Source organism: Anomaloglossus baeobatrachus, chromosome 8 (assembly GCF_048569485.1).
Source record: "Anomaloglossus baeobatrachus isolate aAnoBae1 chromosome 8, aAnoBae1.hap1, whole genome shotgun sequence".
In the NCBI taxonomy this organism is placed as follows: Eukaryota; Metazoa; Chordata; class Amphibia; order Anura; family Aromobatidae; genus Anomaloglossus; species Anomaloglossus baeobatrachus.
Genome location: NC_134360.1, coordinates 232,643,190 through 232,663,807, shown reverse-complemented (window position 1 = coordinate 232,663,807; position 20,618 = coordinate 232,643,190). Strand labels below are relative to the sequence as shown.

Below are 20,618 nucleotides of genomic sequence, written 5' to 3'. Positions count from 1 at the left end.
CACGGCAAGTCACAAATCACCGGTGACCAAACGGCGTGGCGGTGGAAAAACATGAAGACGCCAGAAGATGAGATAAGACTGGGGGTAGGGGACTTAGATTTTAAGAACGACTCCAGCGCTGAAATAAAAAACAAAAAAAAACAAAAAAAACACTCTGGAGTGATGCTTTACGTTACGAGAAAGTCTAGTGACCAGGGTTTGCTCCTATCTTATTCCCGCCACTCCCCTGAGTATTCCAACCTTTTTAATAAATCTGCCATATACACCAGGGACGTGGCTCACAAGGTAACAATACAGACACACCCACCGAAAATCCTGTGATCTACGCCCCCTTGGTAAAAGACTGTAAAAGTCAGCACTAATGAAAAAGACTCGTGTCCCTAAAGTCCATATCTCTGGATTAAAAAAAATAAATACTCAGGGGAGCAGGAATACATAAAAAAAGAGAATTTTGTTTACTTACCGTAAATTCTTTTTCTTATAGTTCCGACATGGGAGACCCAGACCATGGGTGTATAGCTACTGCCTCCGGAGGACACACAAAGTACTACACTAAAAGTGTAGCTCCTCCCTCCGAGCATATACACTCCCCGAATGACAAATCCAACCAGTTTAGTGCCAAAGCTGAAGGAGGACATCCACCCATAAGTAGAGATAGAGTAAAACCCGGAATAACCGGAACCTCTGTCTACAACAACAGCCGGTGAAAACACACGGAACAAGAACTGCCAACAGGCAACAGGGAGGGTGCTGGGTCTCCCATGTCGGAACTATAAGAAAAAGAATTTACGGTAAGTAAACAAAGAAGGGAATTTTGTTTACTTACCGTAAATTCCTTTTCTTCTAGCTCCAATTGGGAGACCCAGACAATTGGGTGTATAGCTACTGCCTCCGGAGGCCACACAAAGTATTACACTCAAAAGTGTAAGGCCCCTCCCCTTCTGGCTATACACCCCCCCGTGGGATCACGGGTTCCTCAGTTTTAGTGCAAAAGCAAGAAGGAGGAAAGCCAATAACTGTTTGAAAGACAAATTCAATCCGATGAACAACATCGGAGAACTGAACTCTTCAACATGAACAACATGTGCACCCGAAAAAAACAAACTCCCTAAGAAAACAGGGCGGGTGCTGGGTCTCCCAATTGGAGCTAGAAGAAAAGGAATTTACGGTAAGTAAACAAAATTCCCTTCTTCTTTGTCGCTCCTAATTGGGAGACCCAGACAATTGGGACGTCCAAAAGCAGTCCCTGGGTGGGTAAAAGAATACCTCGTGATAGGGCTGTCAAGCAGCCCTTTCCTACAGGTGGGCCACCGCCGCCTGAAGGACTTGTCTACCTAGGCTGGCATCCGCCGAAGCGTAGGTATGCACCTGATAATGCTTGGTAAAAGTGTGCAGACTCGACCAGGTAGCCGCCTGGCACACCTGCTGAGCCGTAGCCTGGTGCCGTAATGCCCAGGACGCACCCACGGCTCTGGTAGAATGGGCCTTCAGTCCAGACGGAATCGGAAGCCCAGCAGAACGGTAGGTGTGAAGAATTGGTTCCTTGATCCACCGCGCCAGGGTGGATTTGGAAGCTTGCGACCCTTTACGCTGACCAGCGACCAGGATAAAGAGTGCATCCGAGCGGCGCAGAGGCGCCGTGCGGGAAATGTAGATCCTGAGTGCTCTCACCAGGTCCAATAAATGCAAACCCTTTTCAAATTGGTGAACTGGATGCGGACACAAAGACGGTAAAGTGATATCCTGATTGAGATGAAAGGAAGATACCACCTTGGGAACAAATTCTGGAATTGGACGCAGAACTACCTTGTCCTGGTGAAACACCAGGAAGGGAGATCTGCAAGATAACGCCGCCAGCTCGGACACTCTCCGAAGAGACGTGACCGCCACTAGAAAAGCCACTTTCTGTGAAAGCCGAGAGAGGGAAACCTCCTTCATAGGCTCGAAAGGCGGCCTCTGGAGAGCAATTAGAACCTTGTTCAAATCCCAGGGCTCCAACGGCCGCTTGTAAGGGGGAACGATATGACAAACCCCTTGCAGGAACGTGCGTACCTTAGGAAGTCGCGCTAGGCGTTTCTGAAAAAATACAGATAGCGCGGAGACTTGACCTTTAAGGGAGCTAAGCGACAAACCTTTTTCCAACCCAGACTGCAGGAAGGAAAGAAAAATAGGCAATGCAAATGGCCAGGGAGAAACTCCCTGAGCAGAGCACCAGGATAGGAATATCTTCCACGTCCTGTGGTAGATCTTGGCGGAGGATGGTTTCCTAGCCTGTCTCATGGTGGCAACCACTTCATGAGATAAACCTGAGGCCGCTAGGATCCAGGACTCAATGGCCACACAGTCAGGTTCAGGGCCGCAGAATTCAGATGGAAAAACGGCCCTTCAGACAGCAAGTCTGGGCGGTCTGGAAGCGCCCACGGTTGGCCTACCGTGAGGTGCCACAGATCCGGGTACCACGACCTCCTTGGCCAGTCTGGAGCGACAAGAATGGCGCGGCGGCAGTCGGACCTGATTTTTCGGAGCACTCTGGGCAACAATGCCAGAGGTGGGAACACATAAGGTAGCCGGAACCGCGACCAATCTTGAACTAAGGCGTCTGCCGCCAGAGCTCGGTGATCGTGAGATCGTGCCATGAAAACCGGGACCTTGTTGTTGTGCCGTGACGCCATCAGGTCGACGTCCGGCCTCCCCCAGCGGCGACAGATCTCCTGAAACGCGTCCGGGTGAAGGGACCATTCCCCTGCGTCCATGCCCTGGCGACTGAGAAAGTCTGCTTCCCAGTTTTCCACGCCTGGTATGTGAACTGCGGATATGGTGGATGCTGTGTCTTCCACCCACGTCAGAATCCGCCGGACTTCCTGGAAGGCTTGCCGACTGCATGTTCCCCCTTGGTGGTTGATGTATGCCACTGCTGTGGAATTGTCCGACTGAATTCGGATCTGCTTGCCTCCCAACCACTGCTGGAAGGCTTGCAGGGCAAGATAGACTGCTCTGATTTCCAGAACATTGATCTGAGGGGTGGACTCTTTCCGAGTCCGCGTACCTTGAGCCCTGTGGTGAAGAAACACTGCTCCCCACCCTGACAGGCTCGCATCTGTCGTGACCACTGCCCAGGATGGGGGTAGGAACGACCTTCCTTTTGACAATGAGGTGGGAAGAAGCCACCACCGGAGAGAATCCTTGGCTGTCTGAGAAAGGGAGACAACCCTGTCGAGGGACGTCGACTTCCCGTCCCATTGGCGGAGAATGTCCCATTGTAGTGGACGCAGATGAAACTGCGCGAAAGGGACTGCTTCCATTGCTGCTACCATCTTCCCTAGGAAATGCATGAGGCGCCGCAAGGGGTGCGACCGGCCCTGCAGGAGAGATTGCACCCCCGTTCGTAGCGAGCACTGCTTGTCCAGTGGAAGCTTCACTATCGCTGAGAGAGTATGAAACTCCATGCCAAGATATGTTAGTGATTGGGTCGGGGTTAGATTTGACTTTGAAAAGTTGATAATCCACCCGAAACTCTGGAGAGTCTTCAGTGCCACGTTCAGGCTGTGTTGGCATGCCTCTTGAGAGGGTGCCTTGATAAGTAGATCGTCCAAATACGGGATCACAGAGTGACCTTGCGAGTGCAGGACTGCTACTACTGCTGCCATGACCTTGGTGAAGACCCGAGGGGCTGTCGCCAGCCCGAAAGGTAGAGCTACGAACTGCAGGTGTTCGCTTCCTATAACGAAGCGTAGAAAACGCTGATGCTCTGGCGCAATCGGCACGTGGAGATAAGCATCCTTGATGTCTATTGATGCTAGGAAATCTCCTTGAGACATTGAGGCGATAACGGAGCGGAGGGATTCCATCCGGAACCGCCTGGTTTTTACGTGTTTGTTGAGCAGCTTTAGATCCAGGACAGGACGGAACGACCCGTCCTTCTTTGGCACCACAAACAAATTGGAGTAAAAACCGTGACCTTGTTCCTGAAGAGGAACGGAAGTCACCACTCCTTCCGCCTTTAGAGCGGACACCGCCTGCAGCAGAGCATCGGCTCAGTCGGGCGGTGGAGAAGTTCTGAAGAAACGAGTTGGGGGACGAGAGCTGAACTCTATCCTGTACCCGTGAGACAGAATGTCTCTCACCCAACGGTCTTTGACCTGTGACAGCCAAATGTCGCCAAAGCGGGAGAGCCTGCCACCGACCGAGGATGCGGAGAGAGGAGACTGAAAGTCATGAGGAAGCCGTCTTGGTAACGGTTCTTCCGGCTGTCTTTTTTGGGCGTGATTGAGACCGCCAAGAATCTGAGCCTCTCTGATCCTTTTGAGTCCTTTTGGACGAGGAGAATTGGGACCTGCCTGAGCCTCGAAAGGACCGAAAACCAGACTGTCCCCTCCTCTGTTGGGGTTTGTTTTGTCTGGGTTGAGGTAAGGATGAATCCTTTCCCTTGGAGTGTTTAATGATTTCATCCAAACGCTCACCAAACAATCGGTCACGAGAAAAAGGCAAACTGGTTAAGCACTTCTTGGAAGCAGAATCTGCCTTCCATTCTCTCAACCACAGGGCTCTGCGTAACACCACGGAGTTGGCTGACGCCACCACCGTACGGCTCGTAGAGTCCAGGACAGCATTAATCGCGTAAGACGCGAATGCAGACATTTGAGAGGTCAATGGTGCCACCTGCGGAGCAGATGTACGTGTGACTGTGTCAACCTGGGTAAGCCCAGCTGAAATAGCTTGGAGTGCCCATACGGCTGCGAATGCTGGCGCCAACGACGCTCCAATAGCTTCATAGATGGATTTCAACCAGAGCTCCATCTGTCTGTCAGTGGCATCTTTAAGTGCCGCTCCATCTTCTACTGCAACTAAGGATCTAGCTGCAAGCCTGGAGATTGGAGGATCCACCTTGGGACACTGGGTCCAGCCCTTGACCACGTCAGGGGGAAAAGGATAGCGTGTATCTTTAAGCCGTTTGGAGAAACGCTTATCAGGATAAGCGTGGTGTTTCTGGATTGCGTCCCTAAAGTCAGAGTGGTCCAGAAAAGTGCTTAATTTACGCTTGGGATATCTGAAATGGAATTTCTCCTGCTGTGAAGCTGACTCCTCCGCAGGAGGAGCTGGTGGAGAAATATCTAACATCTTATTGATGGACGCTATAAGATCATTCACTATGGCGTCACCATCCGGTGTATCCAGATTGAGAGCGGTCCCAGGATCAGAATCCTGATCAGTTACATCCGCCTCATCACCCATAGAGTCGTCCCGCTGGGACCCTGACCAGTGAGATGAAGTTGAGGGCCCCTAATAGCGAGCCCGCTTAGGCTGTCTGGGACTGTCGTCCGAGTCAGAGCCGTCACCCTGGGGTGCATGTGACACCCCCTGAGCTCGGAAGTGTTCCAGCTGAGGGGGACCAGGGAGCAATGATTCAACAGTGCCCATGGTCTGAGATACCGGTCTAGACTGCAATGTTTCAAGAATTTTAGACATAGTCATAGACAATCTGTCAGCAAAAGCTGCAAACTCCGTCCCTGTCACCTGGACAGCATTCACAGGTGGTACACCCTGGGCCACCTCTAGCAGAGGCCCCGGCTGAGCAAGTGCCACAGGGGCCGAGCACTGCACACAATGGGGGTCAGTGGAACCTGCCGGTAGAGCAGCCCCACATGCGGTACAAGCAGCATATAAAGTCTGTGCCTTGGCACCCTTGCGTTTTGCGGACGACATGCTGTTGCCTCCTTGTAATCTAGGAGGGTATATAGCCGAGAATCACCAGCGACCGTACAGTGCAAAGTATTGCAAGCACAAAATACAAAGTACACTACGGCACAAGTGGGGGAGAGCCCCTGAGGGCTGCTTACCGCCCGCTGAAAAGCGGGTGTGAGGTCGTAGAATCCCGTGTCTGGGTCTCCCCGTCTCCCCTCTGCAGCTCAGCGTGCAGACAGGAATGGCTGCCGGCGTTCTGTGAAGAGGGGCGGACCGTGGGGCGTGCCACAAACAAAGTGCGGGAAACTGCGTCCTACTGTGCCTAGTGTGAGGGCTGGAGTATGTAAAACAGACTCCAGCCCTCAGCGCTGATGGTCTGTACAGCGTCCCGCCCTCCTCCTGACTGGCAGGTGCGGAGGCGGGGAACGAAACAAACTAGGCCGCAAAAGCCGGGGACTGTAGTAATAAGCGCGGCCGTCATATATGCACGGCCAGCGCGGAAGTCCCCGGCGCACCACAAGTCCCAGCCGCGTCGCAGTGATAACTGACCCCAGCGGCCGGCGCGGCCGTTCGTACTAAGTCTACTCACTCAGCAGAGCTGTAGTGAGGAAATGGCACAAGCGCAGCAGCGCTGTTGTCCCCGGCGCACTAACACACCCAGCAAGGCTGCAGTGTGCGCGCGGTATGCACGGGGACACAGAGTACCTTGACGAAGCAGGGCCCTGTCCCTGACGATACTCAGCTCCATATCCAGCGGCTTCTCCAGGGGCTGTGGATGGAGCACGGTCTCAGTGCCTGGAGACCGGTAAAGTCCCACTTCACCCAGAGCCCTAATGGGGATGGGGAAGGAATCAGCATGTGGGCTCCAGCCTCCGTACCCGCAATGGGTACCTCAACCTTAACAAACACCGCCGACAGAGAGTGGGGTGAGAAGGGAGCATGCTGGGGGCCCTGTAAGGGCCCTCTTTTCTTCCATCCGACATAGTCAGCAGCTGCTGCTGACTAAACAGTGGAGCTATGCGTGCGTGTCTGACCTCCTTCGCACAAAGCATAAAACTGAGGAACCCGTGATCCCACGGGGGGGTGTATAGCCAGAAGGGGAGGGGCCTTACACTTTTGAGTGTAATACTTTGTGTGGCCTCCGGAGGCAGTAGCTATACACCTAATTGTCTGGGTCTCCCAATTAGGAGCGACAAAGAAATTCTCTTTTTCTTCATCGTTCCTTATGGGAGACCCAGACCATGGGACGTCTCAAAGCAGTCCATGGGTGGGAAATAAACAGAAAACTGAGAAGTAGGCGAAACCTAACTTCACAAATGGGCGACAGCCGTCCGAAGGATGCGTCTGCCCAAGCTCGCATCTGCCGAAGCATGAGCATGCACTTGGTAGTGCTTCGAAAGGGTGTGCAGACTAGACCAAGTGGCAGCCTGACAGACCTGCTGAGCCGTAGCCCAAGAGGCACCGACAGCTCTGGTCGAGTGCGCCTTAATCCCCGGCGGGGGAGGCACCTGAGAACATTGGTAGGCATCGGATATGGCCGACCTAATCCAACGAGCTAGGGTCGGTTTAGAAGCCGAGAGACCCTTGCGCTGACCTGTGGTCAGCACAAAAAGAGAGGTGCACCGCCTAAAAAAAAAAAAGCGGTGCGTGACACAGATCCGGAGCGTCCGCACCAAATCTAAAGCATGCAACGCTTTCTCAAAGCGATGCACAGGGGCCGAACAAAGGGAGGACAATGAAATGTCCTGGTTAAGGTGGAAAGGAGACACCACCTTAGGGAGAAAGTCCGGAGTCGGACGGAGAACCACCTTGTCTTGGTGAAAGAAACCAAAAAGGGTGACTCCGAAGAGAGCACAGTCAAATCAGAGACTCTCCTGAGAGAAATTATGGCCACCAGAAAGACCACTTTCTGTGAAAGACGAAACAACGAAGCCTCCCTAAGAGGCTCAAAGGGGGGTTTCTGTAAGGCCATGAGGACCAGATTAAGGTCTCAGGGATCCAGAGACCGCCGGTAAGGCGGAATGATGTGAGATGCGCCCTGCATGAAGGTGCGCATCTGGGCCAGCCGGGCGATACGCCGCTGGAACAACGCTGACAGAGCCGAGACCTGTCCCTTGAGGGAATTGAGGGACAGTCCTAGCTGCAGGCCGGACTGTAGAAAGGACAGGATGGTCGGCAAGGAAAAACGGCCAAGGAGCATGGCCGGAAGAACGACACCAGGACAGGAAAATTCTCCAAGTCCTGTGGTAAATCCTGGCCGAGGAAGACTTCCGAGCCTGAGTCATAGTGAAGATGACCTCGGAAGGAATGCCTGAAGCCGTAAGGATTCAGGGCTCAAGAGCCACGCCGTCAATCTGAGAGCCGCAGAATTCTGGCGGAAAACGGACCTTGTGAGAGAAGGTCTGGTCGGTCCGGGAGATGCCACAGCACCTCTACGGACAGACGGAGCAGGTCAGGGAACCAAGCTCGCCTGGGCCAGTCTGGGGCGATGAGTACGACCCGACGGCCCTCCATTCTGATCTTGCGCAGGACTCTGGGCAAGAGAGCTATGGGGGGGAAACACGTAGGCCAGACGGAACTGGGACCAATCTGGAACCAGCGCGTCCGCTGCCAAGGCCTGAGGATCGTGGGAGCGAGCCACGTAAACCGGGACCTCGTTGTTGTGCCGGGATGCCATTAGATCCAATTCCGGAGTGCCCCGCCTGCTAAATTGACCGGAACACTGCCGGATGCAGGGCCCACTCGCCGCTGTCCACGGTTTGACGGCTGAGATAATCTGCCTCCCAATTTTCTACGCCTGGGATGTGGACTGCGGATATGGTGGACTTGGAGTCCTCTGTCCACTGAAGGATACGTTGAACTTCCAACATTGCTAGGCGGCTGCGAGTCCCGCCCTGGTGATTGATGTAGGCAACTGCTGTCGCGTTGTCTGACTGGACTGACTGGACTGTGCTTGCCCGCCGACAGGTGGTGAAAAACTACGAGAGCTAGGAGTACAGCCCTGATTTCCAGCACATTGATCGAGAGGGCTGATTCGGACGGAGTCCAAGTGCCCTGTGCTCGGTGGTGGAGAAACACTGCTCCCCAGCCGGATAGACTGGCATCCGTGGTGAGAATCACCCAGGACGGGGCCAGAAAGGAGCGTCCCTGGGACAGAGAGAGGGGCCGAAGCCACCACTTAAAGAGAGCTCCTGGTCTGTGGCGACAGAGCCACCAGCCTGTGCAAGGAAGAGGTTCCTTGTCCCAACAGCGGAGAATGTCCAGCTGCAGAGGACGCAGATGGAGCTGGCAAGGGGAACCGCCTCCATTGACGCCACCATCTGACCCAGCACCTGCATGAGGTGCCTGATGGAATGACGGCGGAGCCTCAGCAGAGAGCGAACCGCCAGATGAAAGGACTGCTGTTTGACTAAGGGCAGCTTCACAAGTGCCAGCAGAGTCTCGAATTGCATCCCTAGGTACGTAAGTTCCTGGGTCGGGGTCAGAGTGGACTTGCAAGCGTGGCGAGAGTGAGCGAGACACTCCGCTGAGAGTGAGCGAGACACTCCGCTGAGAGTGAGCGAGACACTCCGCTGAGAGTGAGCGAGACACTCCGCTGAGAGTGAGCGAGACACTCCGCTGAGAGTGAGCGAGACACTCCGCTGAGAGTGAGCGAGACACTCCGCTGAGAGTGAGCGAGACACTCCGCTGAGAGTGAGCGAGACACTCCGCTGAGAGTGAGCGAGACACTCCGCTGAGAGTGAGCGAGACACTCCGCTGAGAGTGAGCGAGACACTCCGCTGAGAGTGAGCGAGACACTCCGCTGAGAGTGAGCGAGACACTCCGCTGAGAGTGAGCGAGACACTCCGCTGAGAGTGAGCGAGACACTCCGCTGAGAGTGAGCGAGACACTCCGCTGAGAGTGAGCGAGACACTCCGCTGAGAGTGAGCGAGACACTCCGCTGAGAGTGAGCGAGACACTCCGCTGAGAGTGAGCGAGACACTCCGCTGAGAGTGAGCGAGACACTCCGCTGAGAGTGAGCGAGACACTCCGCTGAGAGTGAGCGAGACACTCCGCTGAGAGTGAGCGAGACACTCCGCTGAGAGTGAGCGAGACACTCCGCTGAGAGTGAGCGAGACACTCCGCTGAGAGTGAGCGAGACACTCCGCTGAGAGTGAGCGAGACACTCCGCTGAGAGTGAGCGAGACACTCCGCTGAGAGTGAGCGAGACACTCCGCTGAGAGTGAGCGAGACACTCCGCTGAGAGTGAGCGAGACACTCCGCTGAGAGTGAGCGAGACACTCCGCTGAGAGTGAGCGAGACACTCCGCTGAGAGTGAGCGAGACACTCCGCTGAGAGTGAGCGAGACACTCCGCTGAGAGTGAGCGAGACACTCCGCTGAGAGTGAGCGAGACACTCCGCTGAGAGTGAGCGAGACACTCCGCTGACAGTCTGCACTGGATGAAGCCCTGACTAGAAGGTCGTCCAGGTAAGGAATCACTACCAACCCCTGGAGGAGCAGAACCGCAACCACTGCTGCCATGACCTTGGTGAATACACGAGGGGTCGTGGCTAACCCCAAGGGGAGAGCCACGAATTGGAAATGTTCCTCTCCGATTACAAAACGTAGCCAACGCTGGTGTGAAACTGCGATTGGCACATGCAGATAGACATCTCTGATGTCGATGGATGCTAAGAAATCTCCTTGGGTCATTGACTGATCGCAGAGATTCCATGCAAAATTGCCGCACATGAACATGCTTGTTGAGAAGCTTGAGATCCAGGTCGGAAAGCATCGTCCTTTTTGGGGACTAGGAAGAGATTCGAGTAGAAATCTCAGAACCGTTCCCAGTCGGGAACTGGTACAATTACTCCAATGGCCTGCAAGAATGCCACGGCCTGTGAGAAGGCGGCGGCCTTGGAGCAGGGGGGAGTTGACAGAAAAAAATCTGTTTGACGGGCTGGATAGAATTCTATTCTGTAGCCGTGGGAGATGGTAACCCACACCCACTGATCGAAGACGTGTTGAAACCACACGTCGCCCAAGAGGGAGAGCCTGCCACCGACCAAGGACGTTACTGGCGTGGCCAGATAATCAAGAGGAGGCTGCCTTGGTGGCAGCAGCTCCTGCCGACTTAGGACGCGGCTTCATGCGCCAGTTGGTTTACGGACCTTGGCTGAGTTAGTGGACGAGGCCGAGGGCTTAGAGGACGACCAGTTAGAGGAACGAAAGGAACGAAACCTCGACTGGTTCCTGCCCTGGACAGGTTTCCTGGGTTGTGGCATGGAAGTACTCTTCCTGCCAAAAGCTTCCTGAATAATTTCATCCAGTTGTTCACCGAATAGACTGGTCCCAGCAAAAGGGAGTCCAGCAAGGAACTTCTTAAGAAGCATCTGCCTTCCACTCTCGAAGCCACAGGAACCAGCGGATAGCGAGGGAAGTAGCCGAGGCCACCGCAGTGCGGTGACAGTCTCCAGCATGGCAGACATGGCATAGGATGAAAAGACTGAAGCCTGGAAGTTAAGGCAACCATTTCGGGCATAAAGTCCCTGGTGAGGGAATGCATCTCCTCCCGAGAAGCAGAGATGGCTTTGAGAGCCCGCACTGCTGCAAAAGATGGGGAGAACGAGGCCCCTGCCGCCTCATATATAGATTTGGCCAGAAGGACAACCTGGCGGACAGTGGGATCCTTAGAGAGGTGCCGTCAGCCACTGATACAACTGTCCGGGCTGAAGTCTAGACACCGGAGGGTCCACCCTTGGTGAATGAGCCCACTCCTTGACCACCACTGGTGGAAGGGGGAAACAGTCATCAGAACCACGCTTTGGAAAGCGTCTGTCAGGACAGGCTCTGGGCTTGGTCACAGTGACCTGAAAGCTGGAGTGGATAAGGAACACACTCCTTGTTCTCTTAGGCAAGGTATACTGATGCTTTTCTGCCAGAGAGGGGTGCTCCCCTGATACAGGCGGATTGAGGTCCAGTACAAATATAATGGACGCAATCAAATCATTAGCATCTGCGTCACTTTCGGACAGATCAATGGGGTACATGGAGAAGCGTCCGAGCCCCCAGTAAGGCATCCTCCTTATCCTGCGAGTCAGCTCGTGAACCAGAGCCGCGGGGCGAGGAGGGAAAGGGGACCCTGCGTCTCCATTTTAGGAGAACGGGGTCTGAGACCAGATGAAGAATCCTCTGTGAGCTTTGCTGAGCGAGCCGTAGCAGCAGAAGCGCCCTGAGAAGGGGGCTGATGCATGCTCAGCAGTGTTCGGGACAGCTGTCCCCTGGAGAGAGGGATTCTACCCAAGCCGGGGGTTCAGCCACCGGAGCCGGAGCAGCCGGAGGGACCACTGGGGATGAGCCTCCAGGCTGAGGCACCACTATGTTAGAGCAAGCATCACAATGTGGTTATGTGCTCGGTACAGGCAGTACGAGTCTACATGCAGTGCATAATAAGAACAGCCTTGCAGCCCTGCTCTGATAAGAGACATGCTGCAGAAGTGGGGGCTCTTGAGAAAATGGCGTCCGCAGCGAGGAGAGGGGGCGGGGCCTACTCTGAGAGCGGGCTCCGGAGGGCAAATGAGGTATACAGGGGAGGGAATCTTTCCTCAGTGAGGAGTGTCCGTTCCCTGTGCTGAACAGCCGCTGGGCGGAGCCACTGTCCCACTGCACTGACTGACATGCAGGGGAAGAGAATCGAAACTGGGCCTCAGGCGAAGCCGGGGCCTAGATTTAAACATGCGGCCAGCGTGCAGGCACCATCGGCGCGGTTCTCCAGTGAAAACTGGAGAACCGGCCAGAAATGTTAACACAGTTATATAACACACTCTCCCCAATATATAAAGTACAAGGGACCCCTGGAAAGACCACCGTCTGTGGTAATAACGTCTCAGTACTTAGCTTGTGAGACGCAGGTGCCAGGTCCCTGGGGGTGAGCGCTCCGTCCGTCAGGATCCTGAACAGGGCTGCGGATGGAGACCGGTCTCCTGCAAAGCAGTGAGAACCGAGATGGCTCCCACTTCAAGCCAGAGCCTCAGGGGATGGTGAAGGAGCGCGGCATGTGAAGGCTCCAGCCTTGTAAAATCAACCTTAACAGCACCGCCGACACAGTGGGGTGAGAAGGGACATGCCGGGAGTCCAGATTGGACCCGCTTTTCTTCCAAATCTTTGAAATCAAAAATCAAAAATCAGAGGATGCATGTGTGTGTGTGTGACCTCCTGAACACAAAGCATTGAACTGGTTGGATTTGTCATCCGGGGAGTGTATATGCTCGGAGGGAGGAGCTACACTTTTAGTGTAGTACTTTGTGTGTCCTCCGGAGGCAGTAGCTATACACCCATGGTCTGGGTCTCCCATAAGGAACGATGAAGAAATAACAGCAAAACCTGGACTCTGTAGACTTGGTGACAGGTCCTCTTTAAAATCCATTATGCATCAATTAGCCATAACATTAAAACTGAGCCCCATATTAAGCAGCTCCCCCTCTCTGACCAACCAAGTTATCGGCTCTTCAAGTTCTACAAGTCGTGTGGTGTGGCATATACACTACCTACAGGACTGAATTTACACCTGGGGTGTCCCACCGGACTGACCGTATACCAGAGACGTCCCACCGGACCAACCGAATACCAGAGACACCACACAGGACCGACTGTATACCAGGGATGCCCCCACAGGACCAACCGAGTACCAGGAACGCCCTATAGGACCAATTATATTATATTATTATACCAGAGGCACCCCACAGGACTGAACGTATACCAGGGATGCCGCACAAGACCTGCCGTATACTGGATGCTCTGACCGTTTGTCTAGACATCACTACTTGGCCCTTGTCACAGTCGTTTAGATCTTTAAGTCTGTCCATTTATACTGCTCCCAACACATCCAGAAATTATTGGTTATATGTATTAGGCAGCAAGTGAGCAATCACTGACAGGAGCCATTGTCACCAGATAATACACATCATTCACGTCACCTGTCAGTGGTTTGATACTACAGCACATTGGATATACACCAGTGATGTACAACTAAAGTCTCACTTAATCACTTACCATATTGGCCCATGACAACCGTTCGTTATGTTGTGCACTAGCAGAGGGGGAGCAACGTCATTGCAGAGATAGTGGTGAGCGTCTGCCGTGAGTCTGAAGTATCCATCAATCAAGGCTGTCAAGGAGAGCGCCACCTCTGGAGAGGAGACTTTCAGCTCCTACATGAAACATTACAAACAATTCGTACGAATCAAATGTATAATGGGATAGATTTATTGTACTGTATTAGCCTGTGTGCCCACGCTGCATTTTTTCTTGCACATCTTGATTAATACTGCATGGAAAAATATATCCCAGCAAAGTCTATGAGAATCCTGACTTGCTGTGCACACGTTGCAGATTTTTTTCCTTGCAGATAAAAATCTGCAGCACGTCAATTCTTTCTGCGTTTTTTTTTTTCATGCATCTGATCACTGATCCACTGCAGAGCTCGCGCTTGATCACTGCAGTGGATTATATCTGTCAGCGCTGCATTTGCAGCGTTGACACTTCGCCTCACACACCATGCATCCGGCATGGTCTGTGAGGCGATCCGTAGCTCCGTAACGTAGCTGAGGGGGTTAAACTACTGGGAGCACCGTGGGCACTGCTACTGGCAGTGAAAGCCAGGTTTCAGCTGTAACATCAGCCGGAGACCTAACGGCGATCGCAGGGGTACAGCACAGGAACCCCCGTGATCGCTATGAAGTCAAAACTCAGGAAAAACTCATTAAAAACCCCGTGTACACGAAATTTAAAAAAAAAAAAAAAAAATTCTGCTGCGTTTTTCCTACCAAAACATGCAGTTGTGTGTACAGAAAATCTACACACAAATCTGCTACGTGGGCACATACCCTTAGTGTTGCAGACTATAAGGATAAGGCAACCTTCACCCTACTGTTCTGACTTTCGTTTATACTAGAGGCCTCAACGCTCTCTAGGATGGGCACCACTGGATCCCAATAGACCCTGCCATGGTTTCCATCATCTTTGCCTGCAGCAGTATCCTGCCCACCTGATGCAGCTGATGCCGGCAGTATAACCACAGCCTCGCCATTGTCTGCTATTTACCATGCACTTGTTGTCCTGATTATTTATGATGACCGTGTCTTCCTTAACGACGATGTGAGTGATTTCGGGAAAGTAGGAGAAGCAGCTCCATTGGTTCTTCTTATTCAACTTTGTGTCATTCTTGTTTTTATGGTTTTCTTTCTTCTTCTTTGTTTTTTTCTCTTTTTCATTGGGATCAGGCTGGAGGTAGAATGATCGATACAAGACAGATATCAGCAAAGTGGGATAATTTTCCATCCTGTGCAAACTATATTTACATATCGGATACCGTTACACAAATGACACTTTGGGGGTCGAAAACTTATGGGTCCTATTCACAAAAACACTTTTCTAACAGCATGCAATTGTTACACGTGCGGCAATGCATTGTCCTCTTATACTCAGCAGACAGTCACAAGCAGCAGACGCTTTACGGCAAACACTCAGCTTCATAACTTCGGTTATAATAAAAGTAGACAATATTTATGGCTCCACAATAAAATCAACCTCGCAGGGCGCGGTGATCACAAGCAATCAGGACTTAGTGACGTACCGATGGGTGTCCAGGCCTCGGCCTTATCTACTTCCTCCCATACAGGAAACCCTTGTTCTCTGAAACAACCATTAATGAAACGTGTCCTATTTTGGTCCATTCAGGAACAAAACTAAGTGAAGGCTATAATTACTTATCCCATAGAGGCGCAAGCAATGGCAGAAATCTGATCTCCACTGCCTGCATATTGCACTTGCTGTACCCACCGATCAGCATCCTCTTCCAGACGTAGCGACTCTCTGCCCCAAAAGGAGGATTGTACTTGTCCTGAATCATCAACCTCTTAGGAAAGTGGAAATGAAACTCCTGGTTTGGAATCGCCTATTACTTACCACTGGTTTCGGCCTCCATAGAATCCCATCGTTTCCGGTAACCATAACTTCGTGCACCTCGTGACTGTTATACGGCTTCTCTGAGTTGATTTTTAAAGACGTTGCCTCGAAGATCTCTGCTCCGTAATTTTTCGTCAGTGTCTCCAGGGTGGACATGTACTTCACCTTCAGATCATGGGGCGAGACGCTGCTGTCACAGATGGTTTTATTGTTGAATTCCTTCAGGAAGTTCCTGAAGACGTTGTTGATCCGCAGTCGGGTGAGAATGTTCCTCTGTTTTATCGTCCGGTTTAACGTTTCGGGAATATATCTTTTGTAACTGGAAGATAAATCGGGAGAAGTCACAGATTTATTAATCTTAAGAAACAACCGCAACTGAGACAACACAAAGTTATTATACAGATTGTCATCGTTTGCAGCTGTATGATTTTTTGTGCAACAGTTTCCTGTTGCTAGAGCATGATAAAGAGAGAGACGCAATGTGCCGCGCCGCAATATGCCACGCCACTACGTGCTGAGCCGCAGCATGCAGAGCCACATTGTGCTGAGCCGCAGCATGCCGAGGCACATTGTGCTGAGCCGCAGCGTGCCGAGCCACATTGTGCTGAGCCACAGCATGCCAAGCCACACTGTGCCAAGCCGCAGCATGCCGAGCCACAACATGCTGAGCCGCAGCGTGCCAAGCCGCAGCATGCCGAGCCACATTGTGCTGATCCGCAGCGTGCCGAGCAGCATTGTGCTGAGCCGCAGCGTGCCGAGCCGCATTGTGCTGAGCTACAGCATGCCAAGCCACACTGTGCCGAGCCACAGCATGCCGAGCCGCATTGTGCTGAGCCACAACATGCCGAGCCGCAGCATGCCGAGCTTCCTGCACGCTTGTAGCCATGTCTAACCAAATGATCACAGACTGCGCAACAGCCCAAATGTATCCTTCTAATACATCTAATATGGCTGTACGTGAAATACCCAGAGCTCCTGCCACCTGAACACACGTACACTCTTTTTTTTTGTTTTGTGCCGCCAAGTGTTGTCAAAAAGTCTTGACACATAGTCGGCAATTCATCGTATATTCACCTAATTGATATGGTCACTATAAGACCATGTAAACACTTGGCATAAACGGCTCTTTTTTTCAGCTGGGTTTAAAATTTCAAGCAAAGTGGATGTCAGTTCACAAAACTACACGATGTAATTTTAAAGACACTGCTGAAGAGTGATTTTCCTGGTGCATTTTCCCTATAAGCTTCTATGGCAAACTTAAAAAATAAAATGAAAGAAAAATAAATAAATTCAGTGTTTTAAAATGGTGCAAAATCCAGGCATTTCTGTACAAAAAAGCTGCATCAAATCTGCACAAAAAAAACCCCCAGAGAACTTGAAGCCAAAGGAAAAAAAAAAAATACTGCAAAAATGCAGTAATCAGAGCAGATAGCTATTGGGTACTTTGGTGGGAAAACCAGGAGAAAAAAAAAACAGCAGGGGAGAACAAAAAAACCCCAGTATGGAATAAGAATTCTCAGAAAAAAAAAACGCAAGATAATTACACTACAAATCTTACAAGAGCGACTTTCCTGAAATTGCAGTAAATTGTTAGATGTATATATAAATTTTAAAAAATTACAGACAGCAAAAAAAATAAATTATGCAAAAGTATAAGATACTGAAGAAATAACGTGCGCGCACTGATTGCAATGGAAAAGCCGGACACCTTCTATGAAATGTGAAAAATAATGAAATTTGCTACATTATGTTTATCTGATTGTAAATTGTGCTCATCTAATTTTTGACACAAAGATCACCAGTGCCTTTGGCATACCTGGGAAATTGCAAGAATTAAGCACTAGAGGGAGGAACCCAGTATAATTTCTGTTGCCCCCAACAAGCTCTGCAGATAAACATGGGGCGCTGCTTTCTCCATAGACAACGGGACCGCAATGTTGGACTAAAAATATGAGAAGCTATGGAGGGGACGACTGGTGACCTGATCACTAACCTTATATCTTTGGGAAGTTCTGGCAACTGCATGTTCTTCTTGATGGCGTAGTGTGAGATCGCCAGCACTGCCATCCCGAGGCACTCGTTCTCTATTTCATGCATCTCGTGGTCACTTTTGGGGTCCCGAACAGGCGCCAGACACTTCACCAGCTCGTATTGACCCTAGCGGCAATGTCAAAGCAAGGGGGGGGGGGTGAAATAAATATTATATTAATATTTTCAAACTTTTTAAAAATTTAAAAACATTCTACTTTATAGAAGCAAATAGATAAATTTATAATATATACACATATATATATATATATATATATATATATATATATATATATCTCTCTCTCTATCTATCTATCTATCTATCTATCTATCTATATATATATATATATACACACACATACACAGTGCGTACAAGTAGTATTCAACCCCCTGCAGATTTAGCAGGTTTACACATTCGGAATTAACTTGGCATTGTGACATTTGGACTGTAGATCAGCCTGGAAGTGTGAAATGCACTGCAGCAAAAATAGAATGTTATTTCTTTTTTTTTTCTTTTTTTTTTTTTAAAAATTGTGAAAAGTTTATTCAGAGGGTAATTTATTATTCAACCCCTCAAACCACAAGAATTCTGTTTGGTTCCCCTAAAGTATTAAGAAGTATTTCAGGCACAAAGAACAATGAGCTTCACATGTTTGGATTAATTATCTCTTTTTCCAGCCTTTTCTGACTAATTAACCCCTCCCCAAACTTGTGAACAGCACTCATACTTGGTCAACATGGGAAAGACAAAAGGAGCATTCCAAGGCCATCAGAGACAAGATCGTGGAGGGTCACAAGGCTGGCAAGGGGTACAAAACCCTTTCCAAGGAGTTGGGCCTACCTGTCTCCACTGTTGGGAGCATCATCCGGAAGTGGAAGGCTTATGGAACTACTGTTAGCCTTCCACGGCCTGGACAGCCTTTGAAAGTTTCCACCCGTGCCGAGGCCAGGCTTGTCCGAAGAGTCAAGGCTAACCCAAGGACAACAAGGAAGGAGCTCCGGGAAGATCTCATGGCAGTGGGGACATTGGTTTCAGTCAATACCATAAGTAACGTACTCCACCGCAATGGTCTCCGTTCCAGACGAGCCCGTAAGGTACCTTTACTTTCAAAGCGTCATGTCAAGGCTTGTCTACAGTTTGCTCATGATCACTTGGAGGACTCTGAGACAGACTGGTTCAAGGTTCTCTGGTCTGATGAGACCACGATCGAGATCTTTGGTGCCAACCACACACGTGACGTTTGGAGACTGGATGGCACTGCATCTGACCCCAAGAATACCATCCCTACAGTCAAGCATGGTGGTGGCAGCATCATTCTGTGGGGCTGTTTCTCAGCCAAGGGGCCTGGCCATCTGGTCCGCATCCATGGGAAGATGGATAGCACGGCCTTCCTGGAGATTTTGGCCAAGAACCTCCGCTCCTCCATCAAGGATCTTAAGATGGGTCGTCATTTCATCTTCCAACAAGACAACGACCCAAAGCACACAGCCAAGAAAACCAAGGCCTGGTTCAAGAGGGAAAAAATCAAGGTGTTGCAGTGGCCTAGTCAGTCTCCTGACCTTAACCCAATTGAAAACTTGTGGAAGGAGCTCAAGATTAAAGTCCACATGAGACACCCAAAGAACCTAGATAACTTGGAGAAGATCTGCATGGAGGAGTGGGCCAAGATAACTCCAGAGACCTGTGCCGGCCTGATCAGGTCTTATAAAAAGAGAATTTTGTTTACTTACCGTAAATTCTTTTTCTTATAGTTCCGTCATGGGAGACCCAGACCATGGGTGTATAGCTACTGCCTCCGGAGGACACACAAAGTTACTACACTCAAAACGTGTAGCTCCTCCCTCCTAGCATATACACCCCCTGCTAGCCAGTCCTAGCCAGTTTAGTGCAAAAGCTGAAGGAGGACATCCACCCACAAGTAGAGATAGAGTAAAATCCGGAACAACCGGAGCCTCTGTCTACAACAACAGCCGGTGAAGACACACGGAACAAGAAACTTGCCAACAGGCAATAGGGAGGGTGCTGGGTCTCCCATGACGGAACTATAAGAAAAAGAATTTACGGTAAGTAAACAACATTCTCTTTTTCTTTATCGTTCCTATGGGAGACCCAGACCATGGGACGTCCAAAAGCAGTCCATGGGTGGGAATAAACAGACAACTGAGAAGCAGGAAAACCCAACTTCACAAATGGGCGACAGACACCTGAAAGATGCGTCTGCCGAAGCCCGCGTCTGCCAAAGCAAGAGCATGCCTTGGATAGAGCTTCGAAAAAGTATGCAGACTAATTCGAGCTGCCGTCTGACAGACCTACTGAGCCGTAGCCTGGTGCCTGAAAGCCGAAAAGGCACCGACAGGTCTGATCAAATGTGCTCTGATCCCCAGCGGGGAAGGCACTTGAGTACACTTGTAGGCCTCGGAAATGGCCGACCTAAGCTAACGAACAAGGGTCGGCTTAGATGCAGAGAGACCGCTATGCTGACTAGCAGTCAGTACTAGAGAGAGGTGCACCGCCTAATAACGGCGGTGCGAGACACCTAGATCCGGGGCGCCCGCACCAGATCCAGGATATGCAACGCTTTCTCAAAGCGATGAACAGGAGCCGGACAAAAGGAAGGCAGGAAAATTGCCCCGGATAAGGTGGAAGCAGTAACCACCTTAGGGAAAAAAGTCCGGAGTCGGACGGAGACCACCTTGTCTTGATGCAAAAGACCAAAAAAGGGGGTGACTCAGAGAGAGTGCAGCCAGAACTCCCTGGCAGGAAATTATAGCCACTAGAAAGACTACTTTCTGTGAAAGATGAAACAAAGAAACCTCCCTAAGAAGCGCAAAGGGGGGTTTCCGGGAACCGGGAGGACCGGATTAAGGTCCCAGGGCTCCATAGACCGCCGGAAAGGCGGAATGATGTGAGACGCGCCCTTAAAGGAGCGCACCGGAGCCAGCCGGACGATATGCCGCTGGC

At 51.1% G+C, this 20,618-nt stretch overlaps 1 protein-coding gene across 1 annotated transcript in view; it reads right to left on the bottom strand.

The window, feature by feature from the left end:
- Positions 1-20,618, bottom strand: part of JAK1 (Janus kinase 1) — a 178,369-nt gene that overhangs the window by 95,963 nt on the left and 61,788 nt on the right. Inside the window, exons 6-9 of the mRNA XM_075320348.1 lie at positions 17,622-17,785; positions 15,629-15,947; positions 14,765-14,944; positions 13,715-13,872 (exon numbers count right to left, since the gene is read on the bottom strand). Of these exons, the coding sequence (XP_075176463.1) occupies positions 13,715-13,872; positions 14,765-14,944; positions 15,629-15,947; positions 17,622-17,785 (821 nt within the window). The remainder of the gene's footprint in view (positions 1-13,714; positions 13,873-14,764; positions 14,945-15,628; positions 15,948-17,621; positions 17,786-20,618) is intronic.